Consider the following 23,302-nt stretch of genomic DNA (forward strand, 5'->3'; position numbering starts at 1 on the left):
TCAGTATCATCGATCAATTTGTAAAATATTTCTTGCAGACATCTTAAATATCGTTCAAATCCAATCCATACATCATTCAGATGAGAACTTCCTTTAGTTTGGTTTTGCGAATGTCAATGTCTACATTTCAAACAAGAATAATAGGAAAATATATTGTTTTATTATAAGCATGACCAGAGGTTTTACTTGTCTTACCGACTGTATGTGTATTTAACTTTTGCACTTTCTCCAAGGTCTGTACGTTCTTAACTCTCTGATCTTCCTTGTCGTCACATTGCGTTTTTCTACAAAGGAATTACAACGATAAATTTCGCATCATTATATGTTACCCAATAAATACTGGGTCATATGTGTTTCGTAGCTTACCGAAGTTTATCTTCTGGTTGTTGAGCGCATGACTGACTTTTATATTCCACAATACCATTCGCAATGCCTCGGGTGAGAAACACATGGTAATTGTCATTGTTTCTTATCATGAATTTGCTATTTTTGTTTATGTTATTATTCTCAACTTAATGAATACATAAAGCACAAATGTTAATCGTATATTACCCTGGTTCCTCTTTTTGTAAACCATCCTTGGTCCCGTTGTAATTCCCGTCGTTACCGTGAGGTGCGAAATTTTGAGTACCATACTCTTGGAAGCTTTGATGATTTTTAGCATATGGCCTAACGTCCGGACTCTCCTGAAATACAAGCAGTAGTCATAAACATGTGCGTATATTCGCGAAGAAACGTATTCAATATCACATTTCTAGCGATAAACGTGAAATCCTTCGTTCTTGTTTTCTACTTAATTAATATGGGTAAAACTATTTTATGTATTGTCCTTAATGATATTGAAAGGTCATATACAGGACGGAATCGTATGTCGGGAAGGAAAGAACTCATACAAATATACCATTAACGATCAAGACACAGTGATTTAAGATAGAGTATGAATTTAACCAGATATTCCTCAAAAGAATGATAGCCCCCCAAAAACAAATCCTGAAGTGGAAATAACATAACTTTTAGTTACAATGCATTATATATAGAATATTATGTGAGTTTTGAATAAAGGTCAATTTTACCATGCGAGGCTTAGAACCATGGTAGCGCGAGGCTACATAATATTATATTTATCATTTTATTTCCTTACATTTTTTTTATTACATCAAATACCGCATTTTTTTGACAATTTTGTTCTTCCGTAGTTGACATACCCGAGTGTGTCATTCCAACAGAGATGGAGCGAATACCAAGGAGACGAAGTTCAGGACATGAGATGGCGCCAATGAACAATATATGAATCATCACATGACTTACATTTGATAGATAATGTTCCTTTTTATATTTCATTTTATTTTTCAACGTAAATACTTAAACCCATTTCTGTACAGAACATATACACATCATATAAAAACAGTTGTAAATATGTGAATATATATCAATAAAAAACTCAATTAAGAAGTCAATAACCTGAAAACAAGCATATTGTCCGATATAAATCCAAAATATGTTATATTCAATGAATCCAATAACTACATTCCCAAAATTCTCAAAATATATTCTCAACAACAAATATGTTTATACAAAACATAATTCACGAAGTAATACAAATATATAACTTCTTCGTGAAACGCTAAGTTCTGTTCCCTATTAACATTTTTTAACTTACTAAAAGGCAAAGGTCAACGAATATTGAATAGGTTAACATTTGCCATACGTTCACACTAATATCAACAAAAAATAGGATAGCTTCGGATTTAATCGTTACCTTTTTGTATATTATACTCAAAGTTTTGTAGTATATTCAATTACATAACTTTTAGAATATATTTCCAACACATGTCCTTTCATAATTATGTAGACTACTTGTTTAATTATATTTCATTATGATCAAAATAAGAAAAAAGATCGAACACTCAACTTGGAATACGAAACCAAATATTTTGGTTGGTATCGAAAATAAAAAAAGCTTAAAAAGTGCATTTTTGCCACCTGCTGACATAAGCGCCACCTCCTTGGTATTGACTGCGTCTCGTTTGGAAAAACACCAAATTATCAATTCGATCGACAAGAAGCCAATGTTTTTGTGCATCGGAAAATGTATACATGTTCAAATAAATTGTTTGAAGTTGTTAGTGATTTCATCTGGTGGAAATGTGCTAGTTACACAGACGAACTGCATCGATTTTGTGATAAAATTTTTGCCATGCCACAACTTAAAAAGGTGATCACGTTCCCAAATTGGTGGTTAGTATATGTTTCTGTACATGTGTGGATGAATAAATTTTCGCTTAATCGCATTTCATTGCCCGATTCAAATAAATAATGCAAACTATGTTAAAAAATGTATCCGTGACATTTAATAACATCCGGTCCTTAGCGCCAATGCATCGAAAAACGTAGGTAGCAACCGTGATTATCGGGAATGATGCTCTTCAAAAGCTATTTAATCATGTTTACTTTTTCAAGTTGGGTTTAGGCTTTAACTTCACAGATACCAAAATGTCTTATATATTTCAACAAGTCCCTTTTATTAGTAATATTCAGTAAGTTGGCAAATAAAACAATATTTTATAACTATGTGCATAATTAGTTATAACCTATTTATTCTAGCTCGAATGCATAGAAAGCTAAGTCTTATTTGAAACGCTCTCGAGTCCGTTTCCTGGGACAAGAACCTGTACGTGGTGTCTATGGGGGAAATCTATAGAACGCTCCCACAGTCGGGATGAAACATTTGAAATCACGATCGCAAGGCGGACACAATATTCACTACATACCTGCGATATATGTGCAAAATTAAGCAATTTATTCTAATTAAAAATAAAATTAATACGTAGTTATAGGCCATCTAAATGCAGAATTATACTCTGCAATTTACCAAACATGTACATCTTGATCATATTGTTTACCCAAATTGCTTAAGACGCAGAGAAACACATATGACTCCGCAAATTTCAACCTATTGATTACCAAAAGTCCCATGTAAAACAAAACAAATGACATGGTGTCATCGGTAAGCATATAATTTTATGAGGATTTGGAAAGCTCGACTAGTGAATAACATAAGGCGGGAAGTATTTTCACAGATCACCTGGATGTCTTTCTTACTCTGACCATGTATAACCCCAATGCTTACCTCCTTATGTTTTCGATTGAAGTCAGAGCTCATATTCTGCTCATCATAAGCTTCATGCATGTTGGTGTTGTAAGGCCTGGACGGTCCACCTAGGAAAACGGGCAACCAGTTAATACACGTACAAAGTAACACATACAATGGTGTGTTATTCCTTCCTTTGCCGTTCTCGTTCAGTCTGTATGGAAATCGTTCTCGAAAGACTGTATAGGCTATCTAAATTCACCAGTTTGCTATACATAACACAGTTTTACTTCAATTTTCTATCGACAAGAATTGTTCTCAGATGTTCCTATCATAAAAACCAAAGATATTTGTGTAGACCCGCGCCATGCAAATAAGGGTCGTCTGTGGCTAGCGAAGTTGTATTCTAGCCTGCGCATCTCGCAGAAGGTCAGGATATATATATATATATATATATATATATATATATATATATATATATATATATATATATATATATATATATATATAATGAGACCACGAATCCTTGTCTGATTTATGGCGGACAGCGCAGCTCCTGATCACACTGCGCAATTTCGCAGACAGGATTTTATCTACGCTAGCAAATGCGCCATATGACCCATTTTCCCATGACGTTAACATGTGTCGAAAGAAAACTGCGTGTTATGAATATTAGAATACTATATATTGCAATGCTGAACACATTAATTTACAATAAGCAATGTGATTCCCGTAGTATAATTTTTTATTTACGAACATTTACATGTTGTTGAATACATGTGCAAATAATAACACACTTTGCATGTGGTAAATATTCGACTGACAAGTGACAAAAACAACAATAAAAAATTAAACCTTTGTGTTTATTTTATTATTTAACAAGTATTTTTCTATCTTTATTTCAAAGTCAGGATATTATTTTTTAGCGTTTCAGATCGACAAAATCGCCAAGTCCGATTGAATCTTCCAGCTGACGATTTAATTTTAACTTGTGAAAGAAAAGGGCGATTGTAAAAAAATCAAGGTTACTCTATAAATGTATAAGTATTCCCTATTTTAAAAGAGCGGAGAAAAAGTCATCTGCAGAAGATTTCCTTGAAGACTGCGGCGATTTGCCAGGCGGAATGGGAATTGTACGTAGGTGGCTAGTGGTTCCGTTACGTCGTTTGAGGAGGGTCATCGAGAGGCAGTTCTGCGTGCGGCTCTGTTAATCAAGCGAGTACCGTCATCCTTCGACCCGGACGTCCTCCCCAGCTGACATCGCTGACTCCAAGAACTTGGAAGAATCGCCAAGCGGAATGGTAGTTATCCATTGGTGGATAGTGGTTTCAAGAGGGACGGGAGCAGCGGTTGTGACAAGACAGAGGACGGCCGGGCGGATATTGGGCAGAGATACAGGCAAGGATTTTGAGGGACAGGCCTTATAAAGATAATAGAAGTGTCCCTTGAAGATTCAGTACACTTAATGTGCTAGGAAAACAGTTTTGGGGTCCGGGTCGAGGGCGTGTGGCATCTAGAGAAGCCGTATAAACGGCGCAGTGCGCGAGGAGCGGGAAAAGGGTATTGTTTAATTGTCAGTGTGCTGCCGCCAGTCTCATAGTGGTTCTGCCCCCAGTCTCATAGGCGACTTCGAACGTCAGTTTCTTGTTGGTTATTTTTCTTAGGTGTAAATATAATATTCAGTTCCGGTAATAATAATCGACATGTTACGTTAAGACATTTTTGGTTTAAATCTCTCATTCGTCTTGATGCTAAAGCCCATGGCGTGAGTATTTTACATATTATACCTTTTTGTTTTTAAATTGTTTTAGATTAAAATCTTATTTCCTAAAAGAATGTTGAAATTAATGTTGTATTTTGGATTGATATTCAGGTCTTTTGTAGAAAGAGTTTGTTTACTTTTTTATGAGGTATTCTGTGCATACTGAAAAATAATTGTTGTATTGTCAAGATTAAGAGTTTCTTTTTCTGTGTATATTTCAGTAATTTACCACATACACGACTGTCTTAACATCTGTAAAATAAAAGAATAATACGTAATGTTTGGACTTGGTAACTGGCGTCTTATAGAAGACAGCACAGTAAATTAGCCAGGCGTTATGTAGCAGAAATCGGTGCGGATGCAGCATCCACAATCGGGGCGGATACAGGATCTACTATCGGGGCAGATGCAGGATCCACAATCGGGGTGGATACAGGATCCGCAATCGGGGCGGATAAAGGATCCACAATCGGGGCAGATACAGGATCCATACTCTGAAACCACTCATCGACGTTATAGGAACCACACATCGAGTTTTTGCTTATGGCAGCTGGCCTCAGGGCAAGCAGAACAATGACGGGAAAAGCTATGGAAGCATACCAAGAAAAGGTGAATATGTTTGATCAACAGTTAGACAGTCTGTAGAACAAAGTTCAAGGAAGTATATCTACTAACATTGATGACGTAGATAACATAAAATTAAAAACATTGAAAAATAAAGTTTTCGAAACATTTGCTAAATATGATGCAAAAGGACAAGAATATATTAGTTATCTTCAGGGCATAAAGACTGAGGAAAGCAAATTGCTTCTGTCTAAGGTTTCGTAAATTATACATTCAAACCGTTTACAAACCAATGCTTTCATAGAGAAAGTACGTACTGTCAAATACGATAAACATGAAATGTCGGTCTATAGTTCCACACCCACCAGGTTGAGTCAAAAACATAAAGTTGAATTAGAACAAATCTTGACTGATCTGGCCGAGTTGGAGAGAGAGAGAGTAGGAATAGATGAAGAAGAAAAAAATACAAGATGCAGCTATCGCAAGACGTAAATCAGAAGTTCAGATACAAATAAAACTTTAACAAAGTAAAAAAGAATTGAAAACAGAATCTACAGCAAGCACCGAGTTAGACCTACCTATTGAAAACAAATATGCAAGAACAGCAGACTATGTTACACAGACATCTGCAGTTAAACATGAACATTCTGATGATCATGAGTTTAATATGCCTGCAAAGGAAATAACAAGACACCATCTTAGAAGAGACATTATTATGTCGAGGTTGACACATTTTAATGACAGACCAGAAGATTTCCATGCTTGGAAGGCGACTTTCATCTCGGTCAAGACAGAAATAAGTGCTTCTCCAGCAGAATAAATTGACTTGATGATGAAATATTTGGGTAACCACTCCAAAAGAAATGTCGTTGCTTAAAAAGCTGCATATATCAATAATCCAAGTGCTGGTTTGGAAAAAATTTGGTCCCGGTTAAATCAAAGATATGGTACCGCAGAGAATATATACAATTCCGTTATGAAGAAATTGGATGCTTTTCCAAGGTTTACAATACGAGACCCACAAAAACTATATGATCAGATATTTTGGTTGAAATCCAAGGACTCAAGCAGGATCACAACTATTCAACCATTTTGTCCAGCTTCGATTCATTTGTAGGCGTGTCTTCAATTGTATCCAAGCTGCCTCCAAGTATGCGTGAAAAGTGGGCTACTTTTGCAAGCTCATACAAGAAAAATGAAGGGTGTATTTTCCCTCCATTTGCAGTGTTTTTTGACTTTTTGAACGACCAAGCCAAAATTAGGAATGATCCTAGTTTCAGATATGACCTCACAGCAAGCAATAACACCAGAAGCGGTCTCACATCAGTCTTCACGAAGAAGTCCTTTGATGTCATGAAATTTGAAGTACCAGCTGAAACCGAAAGTGTGAAAAGTGATAAGTTGTGTCGAATTCATAATGCTAATCATAGTTAGATTCAGTGTAAAGTATTTAGATGAAAGTCATTAAATGATAAGAAAATGTTCTTGTTTAAAATGTTGTGTTTCAAAGAATCATAAGTCTAAAGAGTGTGATGTTAACATAACGTGTGAAGAGTGTGGTAGCACCAGTCACATTACGTTGATGCACAACAGTTCACGTTTCGGAGGCGAGGTGCAGCATGGCGGGGAGGGAAAGCAGTCAACTCCTGTGAATTCAAGATGCACAGAGATTTGTGGAACTGGTGTAACTAACCCTTAGTCTTGTGCCGAAGTGTTACTTGCGAAAGTGTATTGTAACGATAATCCTTATAATACTGTACGATGCTATGCTATCATAGACACTAACAACACTTATCAACTCATGTTCAGGCACCTCTTTTGTATTTGGTCGCAAGTTAATTGATTGTACAATCATGTCACTAGATAATGAGGTAAGCCACAAATTGCCAACTGTATTAGAATGTGATGATATGCCTGGCAATAAGGATGAGATTTGTTTGTCAGAATATGCATGCCAATTTGCACATTTAAGTCCTGTTGCAGATAATTTACCATCTCTTGATACAAATGCTGGGGTACTAATGCTTATTGATAGGGATTTAGTTGATGCACACCATGTTTTAGAACAGGTCACAGGACCTTCGGGTACACCGTTTGCTCAACGTCTTGGTTTGGGTTGGGTTGTTGTGGGTGAGATGTGTTTAGGTTAATTTCATGCTAGCAATACTGTTAATGTTAACAAGACTCATTTGTTGACAAATGGACGTAGTTCTTTGTTTCAGCCGTGTGATTCACAGCTTTTGATAAGTAAAGGTGGGTTTCTTCAGAAGGATTCTGATATGAGTGATGTTTCAGAGTGTGAGGCTATTTTTCACAGAAGCAGAGATGACAATAAGATTGGACTGTCAATTGAGGACCAGGAGTTTCTAGAAGTTATGGACAAATACTTTTGTAAGGACGTTAGTGGTCATTGGATTGTCCCCCTTCCATTCAGAAAAGATAGGCAACGTTTGCCCAATAACTATGAGTTAGCCTTGCTAAGGCAAGGAGTCTGCATGTGAATTTGTCCGAACGCCCAAATAAAAAACTTATGTTTGTAGAGTTTATGGCTAGCATCTTTGATAAAGGGCATGCAGAGGTAGCCCCTCCTTAAGAAAATGGAGAAGAGTGTTGGTATTTGCCTATTTTCAGTGTAATCCATCCACAAAAGCCTAATCAATTTCGTGCAGTATTTGATTAATCGGCTCAGTTCAAGGGCATGTCATTGAACTCAGTTTTGTTGTAGGTTCAGGTCTGACTAATAGCTTGGTAGGCGTGTTGCTAAGATTTCGCCGCGAACAAGTTCCTATTATGGCTGATGTAGAACAGATGTTCTATAGTTTTTTGGTCACAGAGAAGAACATGAACTTTATACGGTTTCTTTGGTACAGGGACAATGACCCAATTCTTGATCTGATAGAGTGTCGTATGTGTGTCCATGATTTTGGTAACAGTCCTAGTCCAGAGGTAGCTACTTACTACTTAAGGAAGTCTGTAGAAAATTCTGATCTTGATGCTCGTAAATTTGTTAACAACAATTTCTATGTTGACGATGGTTTAACGTCACAACCGTCTGTGGAAAGTGTTGTAAGTTTGGTCAAAAGAACTCAAAATGTGTTAGCTGAAAGTAACATACGGTTGCACAAGTTGGCATCTAGCAATGTTCATGTGTTAAAGCAGTTTCCAGAAACTGACCTAGCAAAAGGTATCAAGTCTGCTGACTTTGATAGAGAAACTGATCATGTTCAACGTAGTTTAGGAGTTAGTTGGGACCTACATTCAGATAAATTTATCTGCAGAGTTAAGGTCTCAAATCATCCTTTTACCCGACGTGGGGTCCTTGCTTCAGTAAATAGTGTATTTGATCCACTAGGCTTTTTGGCACCATTTGTTTTGCTTGAAAAGGTCATTCTGAGACATTTGGTCATTTCTGGTAAATCTTAAGACGATCCCATTGACCCTGACATTGAGTTAAGATTTTTAATTTGGAGGAACTCGCTAGATGACCTTAGTGTGATTACAATAGCCAGACCCTATTTTAAAGTTTTCGTGAACTGTTTGAAACACTTAGAGTTACATGTTGTTTTCAGATGCATCGGAGACAGCAGCATATTTAATAGAAGTAAGCGAAGGTGTCAAACATGTAAGCTTTGTATTAGGGAAGTCGAAACTGGCCCCTACGAGCGGACACCATTCCTAGATTGGAACTTTGTGCTGCTGTTTTGGCAGTAGATTTAGCAGATACAGTCACTGATAAGTTATATGTCTCTGTTTCCAAAACTACCTTTTACACTGATAGTAGAATTGTTCTTGGTTATATTAGTAATCAGTCCAGACGTTTTTTCACGTATGACAGTAACAGAGTAAACAGGATAAGACAATCTAGTATCCCCACGCAATGGTGCTATGTTCAATCGTGCATCAATCCTGCTGACATTGGAAGTCGTGGTCCTAACCCTCATCAGTTGAGAGGTAGTACATGGCTTGATGGCCCCACATTTTTAAAGGAAATTGTGATTGATATACCAGAGTTATTTCCACTTTTGAATCCAGATCTTGACAATGAGGTTCGATCTCAAGCTTAATTATTACATGTAAGTGTCCGTGAAACTTCGCAGTTAGGAACAAAACGTTTTGATAATTTCTCTTCTTGGGGGAGTTTAGTTGCTGCCATAAATGTTCTCAGACATGTGCTGATTTCCTATCAAAGACATTTGTCCTGCAAGGGATGGCATATTTGTGAGTTGAGCAAGTCAGTTTCATTTAAGGAGGAGACTGAACGCTTCATATTGAGACAAGTTCAATAAGAAGTGTATGGTAGGGAACTGGAATGTCTCCAGAACAATGTACCTCTAGACAAAGGCAGTTCCATTTTGTCCTTGAACCCTGTGTTAAGTGATGGTTTGTTAAGAGTTGGTAGTCGTTTGGACAAAAATGACCTTTCTAATCGGGAGAAACATCCTATTTTCCTTCCTAGTAATCATCATGTTTCAAAGCTGATAGCTCTTGATTGTCACCAAAGTGTACAACACCAGGGTAGATATTTTACCGTGGGTGCAATACGAGCAAATGGTTATTGGTTGATTGGTTGTAAACGTGTTCCACAACATCGTCTGAGAAGAGTCACATAGGGGCAGTTCTGCGGGCGGCGCTGTTAATCAAGCGAGTACCGTCATCCTTCGATCCGGACGTCCTTTCTAGCTGACTTCGCTGACTCTCAAAACTTGAAATGGTTATTAACCATAGGTGGATAGTGGTTTCAAGTGGGACGGGAGCAACGGATGTGACACGACAGAGGACGGACGGGCGGACCTGCAGCGCGCGAGAAGCGGGAAGAAGGTCTTTTTTAATTGTCAGCACTCCTTTCGCGGAGTACCCTTGTCCTTTTAATGGCAACCAAACATAAATTGTCTTTATATCGTCTACCGTTGCACATTAAGGTATCAATGGCCACCATACACTAGTCTATACGGATCAAAATTATTGCGTTGGAAAATATCCGGGCAGTCAAGGAACATTTAACCTACTTTTGCTCAAAAGTAAATATTTTTCCCTGAAAGGTCACACGGGGAAGTCTGCACATAATGTAGTCGTGAAGACTCAGCGATGACCAGTAAATTTACAGAATTACACACATACTTTAAAGGAGCTTTATGCACCTTTTTCAACGCGTAATCGCCATAAACGCCCAATGGGGTAATACATATTCAACTGATATGAGATAGCACGACGAACTTATAGAATATTCACGCCACATTACAGAGTCGTGTGTTGTGACACAGATGCGCCATGTGAAATTCTCAGGTTATTTTGTATTCGCAAACCGGTACTTTTCGCCGTCAAATCTGTTCCGAGAATGCTTATGAGGGCGGAGTTAACTTGCGACTATTAATTTTGATTGACGTCGGTCAATGAAGTAAGCGTTTACCGCAGATTTCTCAACACATAATATAGTTTTTCCATTTACGTAATATACAGCGGTAATAAATACAGCTCATTGAAGACCACATCTGACATCACCCTGACGCCTTTAATTGTAAACAATAGTTACTGATGAAAAGTTAAAATCAAATGGTGAGCAATTGAATCGTTGTGTCGAGTACGTTGTGAAAAACAACAACATATAAAGAATCTACGTGGTAGCAATTTGGATTCAGTTCATGTATATTTCACTTTTCGATAGCGATGTGTTAATATTTGGTGATTTAAATCCCTTCGTACGCATATACAAAACGTGTTTAATAAGTGTGCAAAATTGCATGTCTGTCAAGTTCCACGCATAACAAGCGTGCATGTTGCTATAGACCATGTCCTGTAACTGAATATAGACGTACAATTCAGTTCATGTAGTATTTTATGATGACAAATTTAAATCAAAATAAATGCATACGATGAGAAAGTAATGACCCATTAAAAATATAGAAAAAAACGTTAATTTACGCCTTTAACATTGCATTGTACGTTCATTAAAATATTGATGACGGATGGGAGCGTAGAGCAGTTACATGTCAGTACATTAAAATGAATAAAAAATTAAATGGAAATACATTTAATGAAGCATTTATTTTCAGGCGAAACATATTAGATATTTTTAAATGTGTATTGATTGAGCATTTAATACAATTATCGTTGATACCAATACATTTAATAATATTATATTGTTGTGCATTTTTGCTAGACTAACATACTTTTCCTGATCGCCAGCTCAGATATATGTTGAATTAATTTTTTTGTCTTTGTTATCAAAAGTGGAGTGTGTGTGAATCATGTATACAATAATGAGATATTGTAAATCAATGTAATATTACTGCTTGATGTTTTTTTTCATAATCTCACCACTGTATACAATAAACAGAAAAAAATATTGGTGTTTGCATGAGTTTGTGGCCGTTCTATTCGCCTACGTAAAAAAGTCGAACTTAAGGACCTGTGACTTTAAGTTATATTAAAAACGTTTAAAGAGCCAACAACTGCGGTGAAATCGGCGCATTTATTCCATTAATCTCCGGTCCACTACGGACGCAATTATTTACAAAATGTACCTGATTGTTGTCTTCCTCAAATCCTAGGTTCCCGCTGTTGTGATGATTGTTTTGCGCTCGCTTGCGAACAATCACGATACCAAACTCTACTTGTAACCCTTTAACGTTTACATAGGTCTGTCGAGAGGGTTTAAAATTAGAACAATATTGAGTTTTGCACTTTGTCAATGCTATGATATGTTCCGACTGTATTTCAATTTGAAACGAACACGTGGTAAAAGCGCTCAATTCATTTATTCAATTAACACGATTAACAAGATCTACTTCAAGATCAGATAAAATCTGATAAAATCACCAAGATCATTTCACAATTAAAATCAAGATTTCTATAATGGCACACATTGAGGTAGTTGGAACTAAGCATTTCATTTCGTCTGAAACGATCATTACGATCGTGTTTCCCTAATTAGTCCGTTATAATACGAGTTGGTACATTACCATACGTTAATAAATAAATTAAATACTAGCAAAATTTAATGATACCATACAATTTTGGTACCTTGTATACATATTATAATCCAAGATTTAATGTTGCATTGGTTACGAGAAATAAAAATGATAAAGTCTGCAAAAAATAGAAAGCGCTCACGCATTCAAATAACATTATTGCATGCTATTGTTGTTGCTGTTGTTTTTTCTAAAACTAAAACCTAATACATTAATTAGAAAGTATGTATTAGTGTTTAAATATTTAATATCGCATTTATGCACATTACAAAAAGGATTGAGCTCAATATCATGTTGATTTAATCGTCTTATTTTGAGAAGAAGGCTTTCCAAACGGAATAGAGAATGACCATTTAAAGTCGGGCAATCAAATCCGAAATACGGAAATTAATTAAACGCACGCGCGTTAAATACTTTAAATAATTTGACGGTGAAGGGATAATTCGAATGACAGCCCATTTGTAGATATATATAGGTACATAGCAAAGCAAGGTCATCGAGTATGCTAAAATCGCTCGCATTACCACTGTGTCAGCACATTAGATGCGCCTGCATTAATTATGTTCTGTCCTGAACTTGTATGTACGGTTGCATAAAGTCTCTATGCGATAGCTATGTCGTGCGCACGCAGTAGATATGACGTGCGCACCTGGTAGATATTATGTGCGCATTGTATATATATTGTGTGCGCACGTCATAGCGGACCAATGTCAGCTCGAAAATGTATCCGATAGGAATATGTAGCGCTTGCGCCAGCAATACTTGACAAGAGAAACTGACAAACACATATCGCAGTGTGTCAAGTGCATGACTAGTCTGTACTAACATTTAGTTGGGTAATTTGTTGTTTTGGTTTAATGTTTAAGTAAGTGATTTAGTGTGTGAAGTATGTTATACAAAATATAATAAAAACTGTTTCAAAATGCTAATAGTCTTAATCCATCACTTGCCAATACATTAAGGTGATGGATGCTTAACAAAGTGTATACATATCGTACAGTTTCGTAATGTCCATTGTAGTGTTTGCAACGGTGCGTTCATTTTACCGCTGTATGGACCTAATGCAATCGGTAATATTCGGTTGATAACGCCGTATTCTGAAAGTAGTCGGCAACAATTGGTTATCTACATCAAAGTAAGGAAATAATACTTTAAACACGAAATAAATGAATGCTTTTTTTTATATATTAAAACATGAGTGTGTTTTTTTATATTTTATAACTAAATGTTTTAATCTCCTTCAGATTTATTTACTTTAACATATAAATATTATATTATTTCTCGATTGAAAAAAATTCGTTCATGACATTCAGTTGCAAAATGAAACACCTTAAAAAAACAGGCGGGCGGCAAACACGCAAATGAATGTGATAACGTTTACCAACGTTGTACTGCTGTTAAATGAAGGCAGTTGATTGCTGACACTTTACTTGTACGGTATGTTTTATTCACATTTTCTATACATAATCCAACACTACTCTTATAAATTGTTGCTTCTTAATTACGATGTTTTAGAACGGTATGATGTATCAAGAATTGCTGTAATTATTTAAATATGGACTTGCTGTTTTGGATACTTTTCATTTAGAATTTGGAGATTTCTCAGATTCCCATGTGGAAGCATTCGCTGGAGTTCCCATGGGTTGCCTTTGGACTTTTGGTAACCTCAAGATTGTATTACGAATGTAACATTATATCAATACAAGGCCAGATTTAGCGAAATTTCATAATATATCACAGTTTATTAATGTAGCTTTAAATAAACAACTTGAAACTGCACAAATAGATGTGATATGCAAATGAATATTGAAATCGATTGCATGATTATGAATGGAGGGTAGGCATACTCAAAGTGTGATTTCTTGAGATAAGAATGGTAAAATTTCCTAAAATTCATTAAGTATGTAGAACAAATATTGTGTTCAATCAATATGCAAAATTCATGCATTTCATCCCACTGCAAGTGACATAAAACGAAAGTTTAAGTTTCTAAAAAAAGTTCAAAGGCGCAATTCGCTTTCAATGCCACTTTTTTCCATGCTGTCTCTACTAGCACAATTCAGTTGATACGTTCATTAAGTTAATTGTCAAAATATATGTATATCATAGTTACAAAAACATTTTGGATATAGGGTCAATCCATAGAAAACGTCCAAACGAGTCAAGTGATAGGTGTACGAAACAAGTATAAAAAATAAACTGTCTGGTTCAAAGTTTCGAAATAATACAAAGTGATTTTTAAAGTACCCTTTAGGCTCCCACTACCTTAATATAACATTGTCCAAGTGTATGGTTGTCTCGAAAATAATCATCTGAAACCACTGCCTCATATGTAGCGTATTCACTTGCATGACTCCTTTATAACGTAATTAAATTTAATAATAAGCAGAATAATCGGCGAAGCTTTAAGCATCTTCCTTATTATGCATCTAAACATGAATACGTATGCAACACTTTGTTAAAGGGGTATTCCACTACGACCCGCTTCGCCACGATTTGTCCCGATTTACAATATTTTGAGGTCGGGGACATTCGTAGCTTAATCGGCGATGGTCCTAACTCATTCGTAGCTAGTCGTGGGCCGGTCGTAAGTGATTCCTGCAACTCGTGAGCTCCCGAAAAATAGTGGCCAGATTTTAAACGTGTTTAACATTTGGCCAGGAGCTCCAAGACTGAATTTAATCGCAGTTGACTCGTAACACCGTCGTAGTGCGTTCTTGAGCGTCGTAATGGAAAGGTAGGTAATTCGTGACACAATCGGGAAATCGGTGATCGCGTGATCTGTGTACGAATCAGCTACGACTTTGTCAAGACTCTCACGAGTTCACCCCGAGTGAGGTGCGAGCCCGCTAATATTGTCGCGATTTAGATCAATATCAATAGATATTGGCACCTAATGCATGGGTGCGTTCGGTGAGGTCCGAGCTTAGTCGTGGCCGATCTGCATCGTTAGTAGCAAAGTCGAAGTAGAGTCTAACACCTCGTAGTGAAGTCGCGACCCTATTCACAAGATTTCAACCGAACCCCACGATTTGTCGTAACTCAATGTATCAATGTCGTAACTGAATCGTAGACTGTCACGATTTGAATAAATGTGATAAATCGAAGCGAATCCTGGGCTTGTTTTCGTAGTGGAATAGGGCTAAAAACATTGAAATGGGAGCGTAAAGACTTAAAAGTTTGAAGAAATTAGGGATGAAAGGTGAAACTGTTATTTTAAAAATGGAGACAACATGTAAACTCACGCGCTTCACGTGCGACGTGACTTTTTTTAAATTGCTGAACCTTATTTACATAATAATGAGTTATTTACACGATTTCGATACCATTAGACGAAAAAAAATTGTTGTGATTGTTTCCCATTTGCAAAACCTGGTAAAGTTTGTATTATAATGTACAATAAAGAGTGTGATTATATTCTAGAGATCCCAGGGGTTACATATTTTGCATAATAATACTGTGGTTCATTGCAGTGATTGCTCGAATTTTTTTCCATACAAGACTAGTTTAATCATTGATCAATCTAAATTTGGGCACTGTTAAACATCTCACCGACATATATAGCCCTTATCGTTAGCTATAATGCATGCCGAAATACTTTATTTTGCTTTTAATAAATGATGTGTTTATCAAATTGTGGCTCAACATTATGATTACAATTTGCATATTACGTTTGTTCTTAAATGAATGATGGCATACAACGAAATAAAATTTTGCTAAATTTAGACTATCTTGTTAGTCCTAATTTATTTTCTTTTTTTTCACCTGGTGAATACTGATTAAACATCATAGTCCATTCTAAGTACATGCCGAGTTTCACAGGTATGAAACTGTTTTCAAACATATCACAAATTATGTCATTTCTTTGATAATAAATGGCTCATCTAATACGTATTATCATGGGTGGGCCTGCTAAGCCTTGCGAACGTTATAGCTATCGCGTGCGCAAGTCATATTTATCGCATGCGCACGTCGTATCTATCGCGTACAAACATCATAGCTTTCGAATGCGAACGTCATAGCTATCATGTGAGCACGTCATAGATATCACGTGAGCACGTCATAGCTATCGCATGCGCACGTATACATTATTGCCTTTGTCCCCGTCATGTCATTTTGTAAATCCTAGCCATCTCATTGACTGCCAGAGAGTGATATATATATATATGTTACAACGTCACAAAAATTATATTGGATAAATGCAAATTTGCCGCGTCCTGCGAATTAGTGTCTTATGTCATATACTCCCAGCGTAGCTCCAGACAAGCCTGAGCATCCGCACAATCTGGTCAGGAGCTACCATGTCCGTTCAAAAGACCTGATAACATGACGTGACCTAATAGGAAAGTGAAGCGCGTGATAAGATTGCGCGAATGCGCAAGCTATGATGGAGCTACGTTAGCCATATATAATATAATACACAATTTTGCACGACGAGGGTCATATAATCTAAATACTGTGTTTCTAAATTTGAAAAATATATACAATGAAGTATTTGGCATAAATTCATTGTAAATATGTTGTACTTTGTCAATATTATTAAAGGCAGATGACCTTTGTAAGATCAATATGCCTACTGTCTTCATTGATTATCGAGGAATCAAAATTATTAATAAGCGTTGTTCACAGTATGACAACGTTGTCTAAATAAATGCAATGCATTAATACTGGCATATTGACCAAATGGACTGCTAAAAACAATATGCCAGTATCAAACTGAGCACCATTATTCATAGATATTATACATTTTATTTATATAATAATTATTTATAGTATCCATATCATTAATAGTATTAATATTATTCATATTACATGTATTAATATTATTACTTATATTATGTAAATTATTTATATTATTCATATTAGTATTATAAGAAGTAGTAGTAGCAGAAGTATGAGCAGTAGTAGTAGAAGAATTATTAGTAGTAGTGATAGTTGTAGTATTAGAAGTAGTAGTTGATGTTGTAGTAGTAAAGGTAGTAGTAAAAAAAATATTATTTTTATTATTATTATTATTAGTAGTAGTAGTAGAAGTAGTAGTAGTAGAAGTAGAAGTAGTAGTAGTAGTAGTAGAAGTAGTACTACTACTAGTAGTAGTAGTAGAAGTAGTTGTGGTATTAGTAGCATCGGCAACAGGAGAAGACGTAGTAGAAGTAGCAGCAGTAGTTTTAGTAGTTGTAGTAGTAGTAGAAGAAGTAGTAGTAGTAGTAGAAGAAGTAGTAATAGTAGTAGTAGTAGTAGTAGTAGTAGTAGTAGTAGTAGTAGTAGTAGTAGTAGTAGTAGTAGTAGTAGTAGTAGTAGTAGTAGTAGTAGTGTAGTAGTAGTAGTAGTAGTAGTAGTAGTAGTAGTAGTAGTAGTAGTAGTAGTAGTAGTAGTAGTAGTAGTAGTAGTAGTAGTAGTAGTAGTAGTCGTAGTAGTAGTAGTAGTAGTAGTAGTAGTAGTAGTAGTAGTAGTAGTAGTAGTAGTAGTAGTAGTAGTAGTAGATGTTGTAGTAGTAGTAGTAGTAGTAGTAGCTGTTGTAGTAGTAGTAGTAGTAGCAGTAGTAGTAGTAGTAGTAGTAGTAGTAGTAGTAGTAGTAGTAGTAGTAGTAGTAGTAGTAGTAGTAGTAGTAGTAGTAGTAGTAGAAGTAGTAGTAGTAGGAGGAGGAGTAGTAGTAGTAGTAGTTGTAGTAGTAGTAGTAGTAGTTGACGTTGTAGTAGAAGTAGAAGTAGTATTGGTTCCACTAGTATTAGTAGTAGTTGCAGTAGTTGTATTATAAGTGGTAGTAGAAGTTGGAGTAGTAGTAGTAGTGGAAGTAGTAGAAGTAGAAGAAGTAGTAGTAGTAGCAGTAGTAGTAGAAGTAATAGCAGTAGTACTAGTAGAATTAGTAGTAGTGGTTGTAGTAGTAGTAGTAGAAGTAGCAGTACTAGTAGTAGTAGTAGTGGTAGTAGTGGTAGTAGTAGTAGTAGTAGTAGTAGTAGTAGTAGTAGTAGTAGTAGTAGTAGTAGTAGTAGTAGTAGTAGTAGTAGTAGTAGTAGTAGTAGTAGTAGTAGTAGTAGTAGTAGTAGTAGTAGTAGTAGTAGTAGTAGTAGTAGTAGTAGTAGTAGTAGTAGTAGTAGTAGTAGTAGTAGTAGTAGTAGAAGTAGTAGTAGTAGTAGTAGTAGTAGTAGTAGTAGTAGTAGTAGTAGTAGTAGTAGTAGTAGTAGTAGTAGTAGTAGTAGTAGTAGTAGTAGTAGTAGTAGTAGTAGTAGTAGTAGTAGTAGTAGTAGTAGTAGTAGTAGTAGCAGTAGTAGTAGTAGTAGCAGTAGTAGTAGTAGTAGTATAGTAGTAGTAGTAGTAGTAGTAGTAGTAGTAGTAGTAGTAGTAGTAGTAGTAGTAGTAGTAGTAGTAGTAGTAGTAGTAGTAGTAGTAGTAGTAGTAGTAGTAGTAGTAGTAGTAGGAGTAGTAGTAGTAGTAGTAGTAGTAGTAGTAGTAGTAGTAGTAGTAGTAGTAGTAGTAGTAGTAGTAGTAGTAGTAGTAGTAGTCGTATCGTAGTAGTAGTAGTAGTAGTAGTAGTAGTAGTAGTAGTAGTAGTAGTAGTAGTAGTAGTAGTAGAAGTAGAAGTAGTTGTAGTAGTAGTAGAAGTAGTAGACGTTGTAGAAGAAGTAGAAGTAGTATTGGTTCTAGTAGTATTAGTAGTAGTAGCAGTAGTTGTATATAAGTGGTAGTAGAAGTTGGAATAGTAGTAGTAGTGGTAGTAGTAGTAGTAGTAGAAGTAGTAGTAGTAGTAGTAGTAGTAGTAGTAGTAGTAGTAGTTGTTGTTGTAGTAGTAGTAGTGCTATTAGTAGTAGTAGTAGTAGTTTTATTACTCGCAAATATGCCATTTTGTTCGAGCATACAACGATTATGATGTCTGTAACACCGTTAACACACTAAAAAATATAAGTAAAGAAAACACGTTTTTATAAATATAAAAATGCCCATGTTTTATCCCTATCCGCATCGTATTGGAGGAAAATCCGCTGGTTAAAAAACATTGGAAAACGAAACATCCAATGAGAAAATACAACCATAGCATGGGAAAGACCATACCGAAAAAAACAATAATAAAACAATTGAAAATATAATATTAAAACCATCAATACGTTATCACACAGAAACATTTTATCACATAATTTATCTCAAATATTAATATCTAAAAGGACAACGGTATTGAAGTTTGCGAAATTTCGCAAAATTGTTTCCGATGGCCTGATACATATATTGTTGACATATAATTATATGTATCTATGAACAGGTATCGTTTAACTCGAACTTAACTTCACATACAAACAATTGAAATTATTGACAAACGTAGGTCCATCCTCCTTTTGTAAGCATTAACAAAACAGCATGTTAAACATTCATGTTTTATTCAGGAACGACTTATTGGATATAATTTACCTTTATAATTCCACGCACTCTTGTTAAGATAATGAAATATATATGTTGGATCCCAAAAATGTTGCTTATGTTACAATATACAATGGAATGATGCACCCACCATTTTATTGCTTAAGGCTGTATTTAATATTATATTACATGTTGCTTTTTTTTGTCTGATAAAGACCTTACCTGTCTCATGCCCTAGCCCATCTCTGGCATACATTTGTTGCGTGTTTGCTTCGGAAGTGTTATTCTGTAAAAGATTTTTTGTAAGTGTATTAAGTATTAATTTAAAAGCTTCTAGTCGAGCTACGATAATATATCGCAGCATTTAACCTTTAATTATGCAATCAGCGATGACATATAAAGAAATGTAAATGCATTAATACGAATTGTGGCATTACTACGAATTGTGGAAAATCAGGCACACTTGAAATTTATATTGGGTCAATTAACCTTAAGTACTTTAACCCTAGGTGCATAGACACATGAGCTATAATCATATAGAAACTATAGCTTTACAGGTAAAACAATGACATATAACAGCATTACCGAAATCTGATTTTAAAAGTATCAAATTAAAACACTTTACATAGCCATGGTTCGGCTTTGCCTAATTGCGAAGGAAAATAATTTATTAACACTTCCGCTTGTGTTTTCGATCATTGAACTCATACATCCTCTAAGATATCTTAACAGAAACCAAATACTGTACCTGAACAATGTCTTCGGATACCTCATCGCTTCCGTTTACTTGTTCCTCAATCTTTCCGATGTCATTCATTTGACTGCACATTAATTTGGCTAACTTGTAATTAGGCCTAAATGAAAACTCAACACGTTTTCTTTTCGTTATTAAACTGTTTATCCTTGCTGATATTTCATTTTTCTTCCGATCAATGCGACAAACCTCAATATAAAGATGTCGGTTGTATTTCTTCTGAACTAAAACTTCTACTAGTTGTTTATATTGGCCTACCATTAATTTTTCTTCGTTACATTTCTTAACAAGTTGTCCCAAATGGTCGCTATTTTGTTCATGTTTTTTCGTACATTCTCTCTCAGCATCCTTTTTGAGATCAGATAGTCTTGTCATCATTTTAGTGCAAAACGATTCGACATCATGCATGGCCTTTGATTTACACTGATCGTTTAACTCAATATCTTTCTTCACCGTGATTGCATAACCTTCTATTTCCTTTTCAAAGGCAGTGAGCATGGTCATAGTTTCACTTTTTCGTGACTCATCAACGTTCACAGTAAATAGATCAACGCTTTCGCATTGTCTGTGCTTTGCATGTAAGCACCTTCCACAAATTGTGTCGTCATGATTGGAACAATAAAATATTTGATTTTCATTGCCATGATGCCGACACTTTTGAAGATGTACATCAGTCTCTTTTATTGTCGCCATCGTCGTATTTCTATTAAAACAAAATATGTTGCCATTTATTAATTTAAAGGCTGGAACAAATGTTCGGATTGAAAAACAAATATAACACGACACTGAAAATATTTGAAAAGTTATCTGTTAAAGTTGTGTCCACTTGTAATATTATCGTGTCAAAACCTCGTAAAAAGATAAGTATAAAAATAACGCATTTCAATTTTCAACACATATTTTGGTCACTTGCAATAACATATTGTTATGAAACAATAAAAACCCTTAAACAATAGTTTTTTAAACCACATTCAGCGGGATTCGAACTGACACACAAAAAGTGCATTTCAATATGAATAGTACAACACTTAAATACCGTAATCAATAGTGCGAATGCAATACAAGGTAGGTCATTTAGAGTTAATTTGTAACACGTTTAATACTACTTGGTGTCCCCAACAACGTTAACGTGTCCGAAGGAAATGTTTTTATAATTATAAAAAAATAATATATACTGAACGTTTAAGAGTTTAATAATTTTTTAACACAAAATAGTATTATTTTTAAAATATATAAGTGTATTCGCCGTCGACATGCCCCTTTCAGTTTAATTTGTCAGAATACATTAACAACATCTGTAACATCTTTAACTATGGCGGCATATTGGATGTAATATTGTTGTCAATGAATCTGACATTATACTCTTATTTCTGTGAACGAAATTTACACCGTTTTTGAATTGTAATGTATGGTTATACGAAGTCACTGATAAATGATACATTTTCATCCATACTAAAATACAGCGTTTATGAATAATTTTATAATGGCTTATTTTGTATACACTCATGACAATATTAAATGAGAAATTTGCGAAATTTAACAAACCCATTTTCAGATAACCGGATTTGTAATTTTGGTCATATATACGCAAACGCTTCAGTTCTGATTTATTCTTTAAGATAATCTGTCTTGTTTTACTGACAAAAATGACATAATCGCCAAATGCATATATTTGGAATGTTTAAAGAGAAATAACGTGCACAAATCGCGCATTAACAGACATCGGTTCTTTTAACATAACTAGCCCTTCAGATTGACAATCGAAGATATGTTACAAAACATTAGTGTATTCCAAATATTTATACCTAAATACCTATACCAATCACCACTTGATTCACATCACAATTCATTAAGTATTGTGTTTTATATGAAGTTATTAGTTTGCAGAAATCGGCAGTGTCAACATTGAACACTTGTATAGCTAACACACTGTCTATTTAAGGTAAATGTCATTAACCAACGAGTATGTTTATGAGTAACTGAGTTCATGTGTAAACTACAGAGTGTGGTAATAGAGTTAATGTTTTCTTCTTAAGTACCTGAGGCTAGGCGTATGTAAGTTTACATAGAGGAAACATATAATATATTCAAACAGTGGTGAATAAAGTACAATCACGTTCAGAACAACAATTTCATAAATAGTGGTTAAAATAAAGCATGCTGACTTATGTTGTGCGATTTGTTTTGTTTAAATGCATCATATTTACAACTGTGTTTAAAAAGACTTATTAACAGTCACTCACGTGTTGTCGTAATCGCGGTCCAAAATGTTTCTGCTTAGTTCCGTCTTCGATTGTATGAATGGATTTCACAGTTACCAATACTTGAACGCCTCCCAATATTGTTATATCTGATTATATATTTTCCTGTAATGTACAATAAATATAACTATCCTTTATGCTGTTATCCGCTTATCACATGCATGATATGTTAGTTCATATTCAGGTCATTAGATGATAAAATGTCATGTGTTGATTTGGTGATATGTTAAATATAGGCATTACTTGTCGGCCTTTGCGCACAACGTCACACGGTCATAAATATTAAAAACAATGATTAAGTAAACATGTATTTATGAAATGCAAATTTAGTTTTCAGCAATCAAAAAAGTAACGTGAATGGTCCACTTTTTTAGACGGTATGGTTCATTTAAATATGAACACCCTATTGCATAAGTATGTACTCGTAAACATTCATTTGAATAAATAACCGTATTCTGTAATCGCCATGAAAAATGCTAAGTTATAGTTAGCGCATGTAAGATTTTAGCAAAATTTTTGTCCTAATCAAGATAAGGATTGATTATTTGTAAA

The 23,302-nt window shown here is 35.2% G+C and overlaps 1 protein-coding gene across 4 annotated transcripts in view; it reads right to left on the reverse strand.

The window, feature by feature from the left end:
* LOC127847793 (uncharacterized) overlaps positions 1 to 22,912 on the reverse strand; it is a 37,765-nt gene extending 14,853 nt beyond the window's left edge. The window contains exons 1-6 of one of the 4 annotated variants that reach the window (XM_052379942.1): positions 22,733 to 22,911; positions 20,484 to 21,192; positions 19,958 to 20,021; positions 3,131 to 3,219; positions 553 to 686; positions 196 to 284 (exon numbers count right to left, since the gene is read on the reverse strand). In XM_052379942.1, the coding sequence (XP_052235902.1) occupies positions 196 to 284; positions 553 to 686; positions 3,131 to 3,219; positions 19,958 to 20,021; positions 20,484 to 21,182 (1,075 nt within the window). In that variant the 5' untranslated portion in view covers positions 21,183 to 21,192; positions 22,733 to 22,911. Of the gene's footprint in view, positions 1 to 195; positions 285 to 552; positions 687 to 3,130; positions 3,220 to 19,957; positions 20,022 to 20,483; positions 21,193 to 22,732 lie in introns of all 4 variants that reach the window. The other 3 variants (XM_052379944.1, XM_052379943.1, XM_052379945.1) reach the window with 3 other exon arrangements.
* Positions 22,913 to 23,302: the final 390 nt, after the last annotated feature.

Source organism: Dreissena polymorpha, chromosome 10 (assembly GCF_020536995.1).
Source record: "Dreissena polymorpha isolate Duluth1 chromosome 10, UMN_Dpol_1.0, whole genome shotgun sequence".
Classification (NCBI taxonomy): Eukaryota; Metazoa; Mollusca; class Bivalvia; order Myida; family Dreissenidae; genus Dreissena; species Dreissena polymorpha.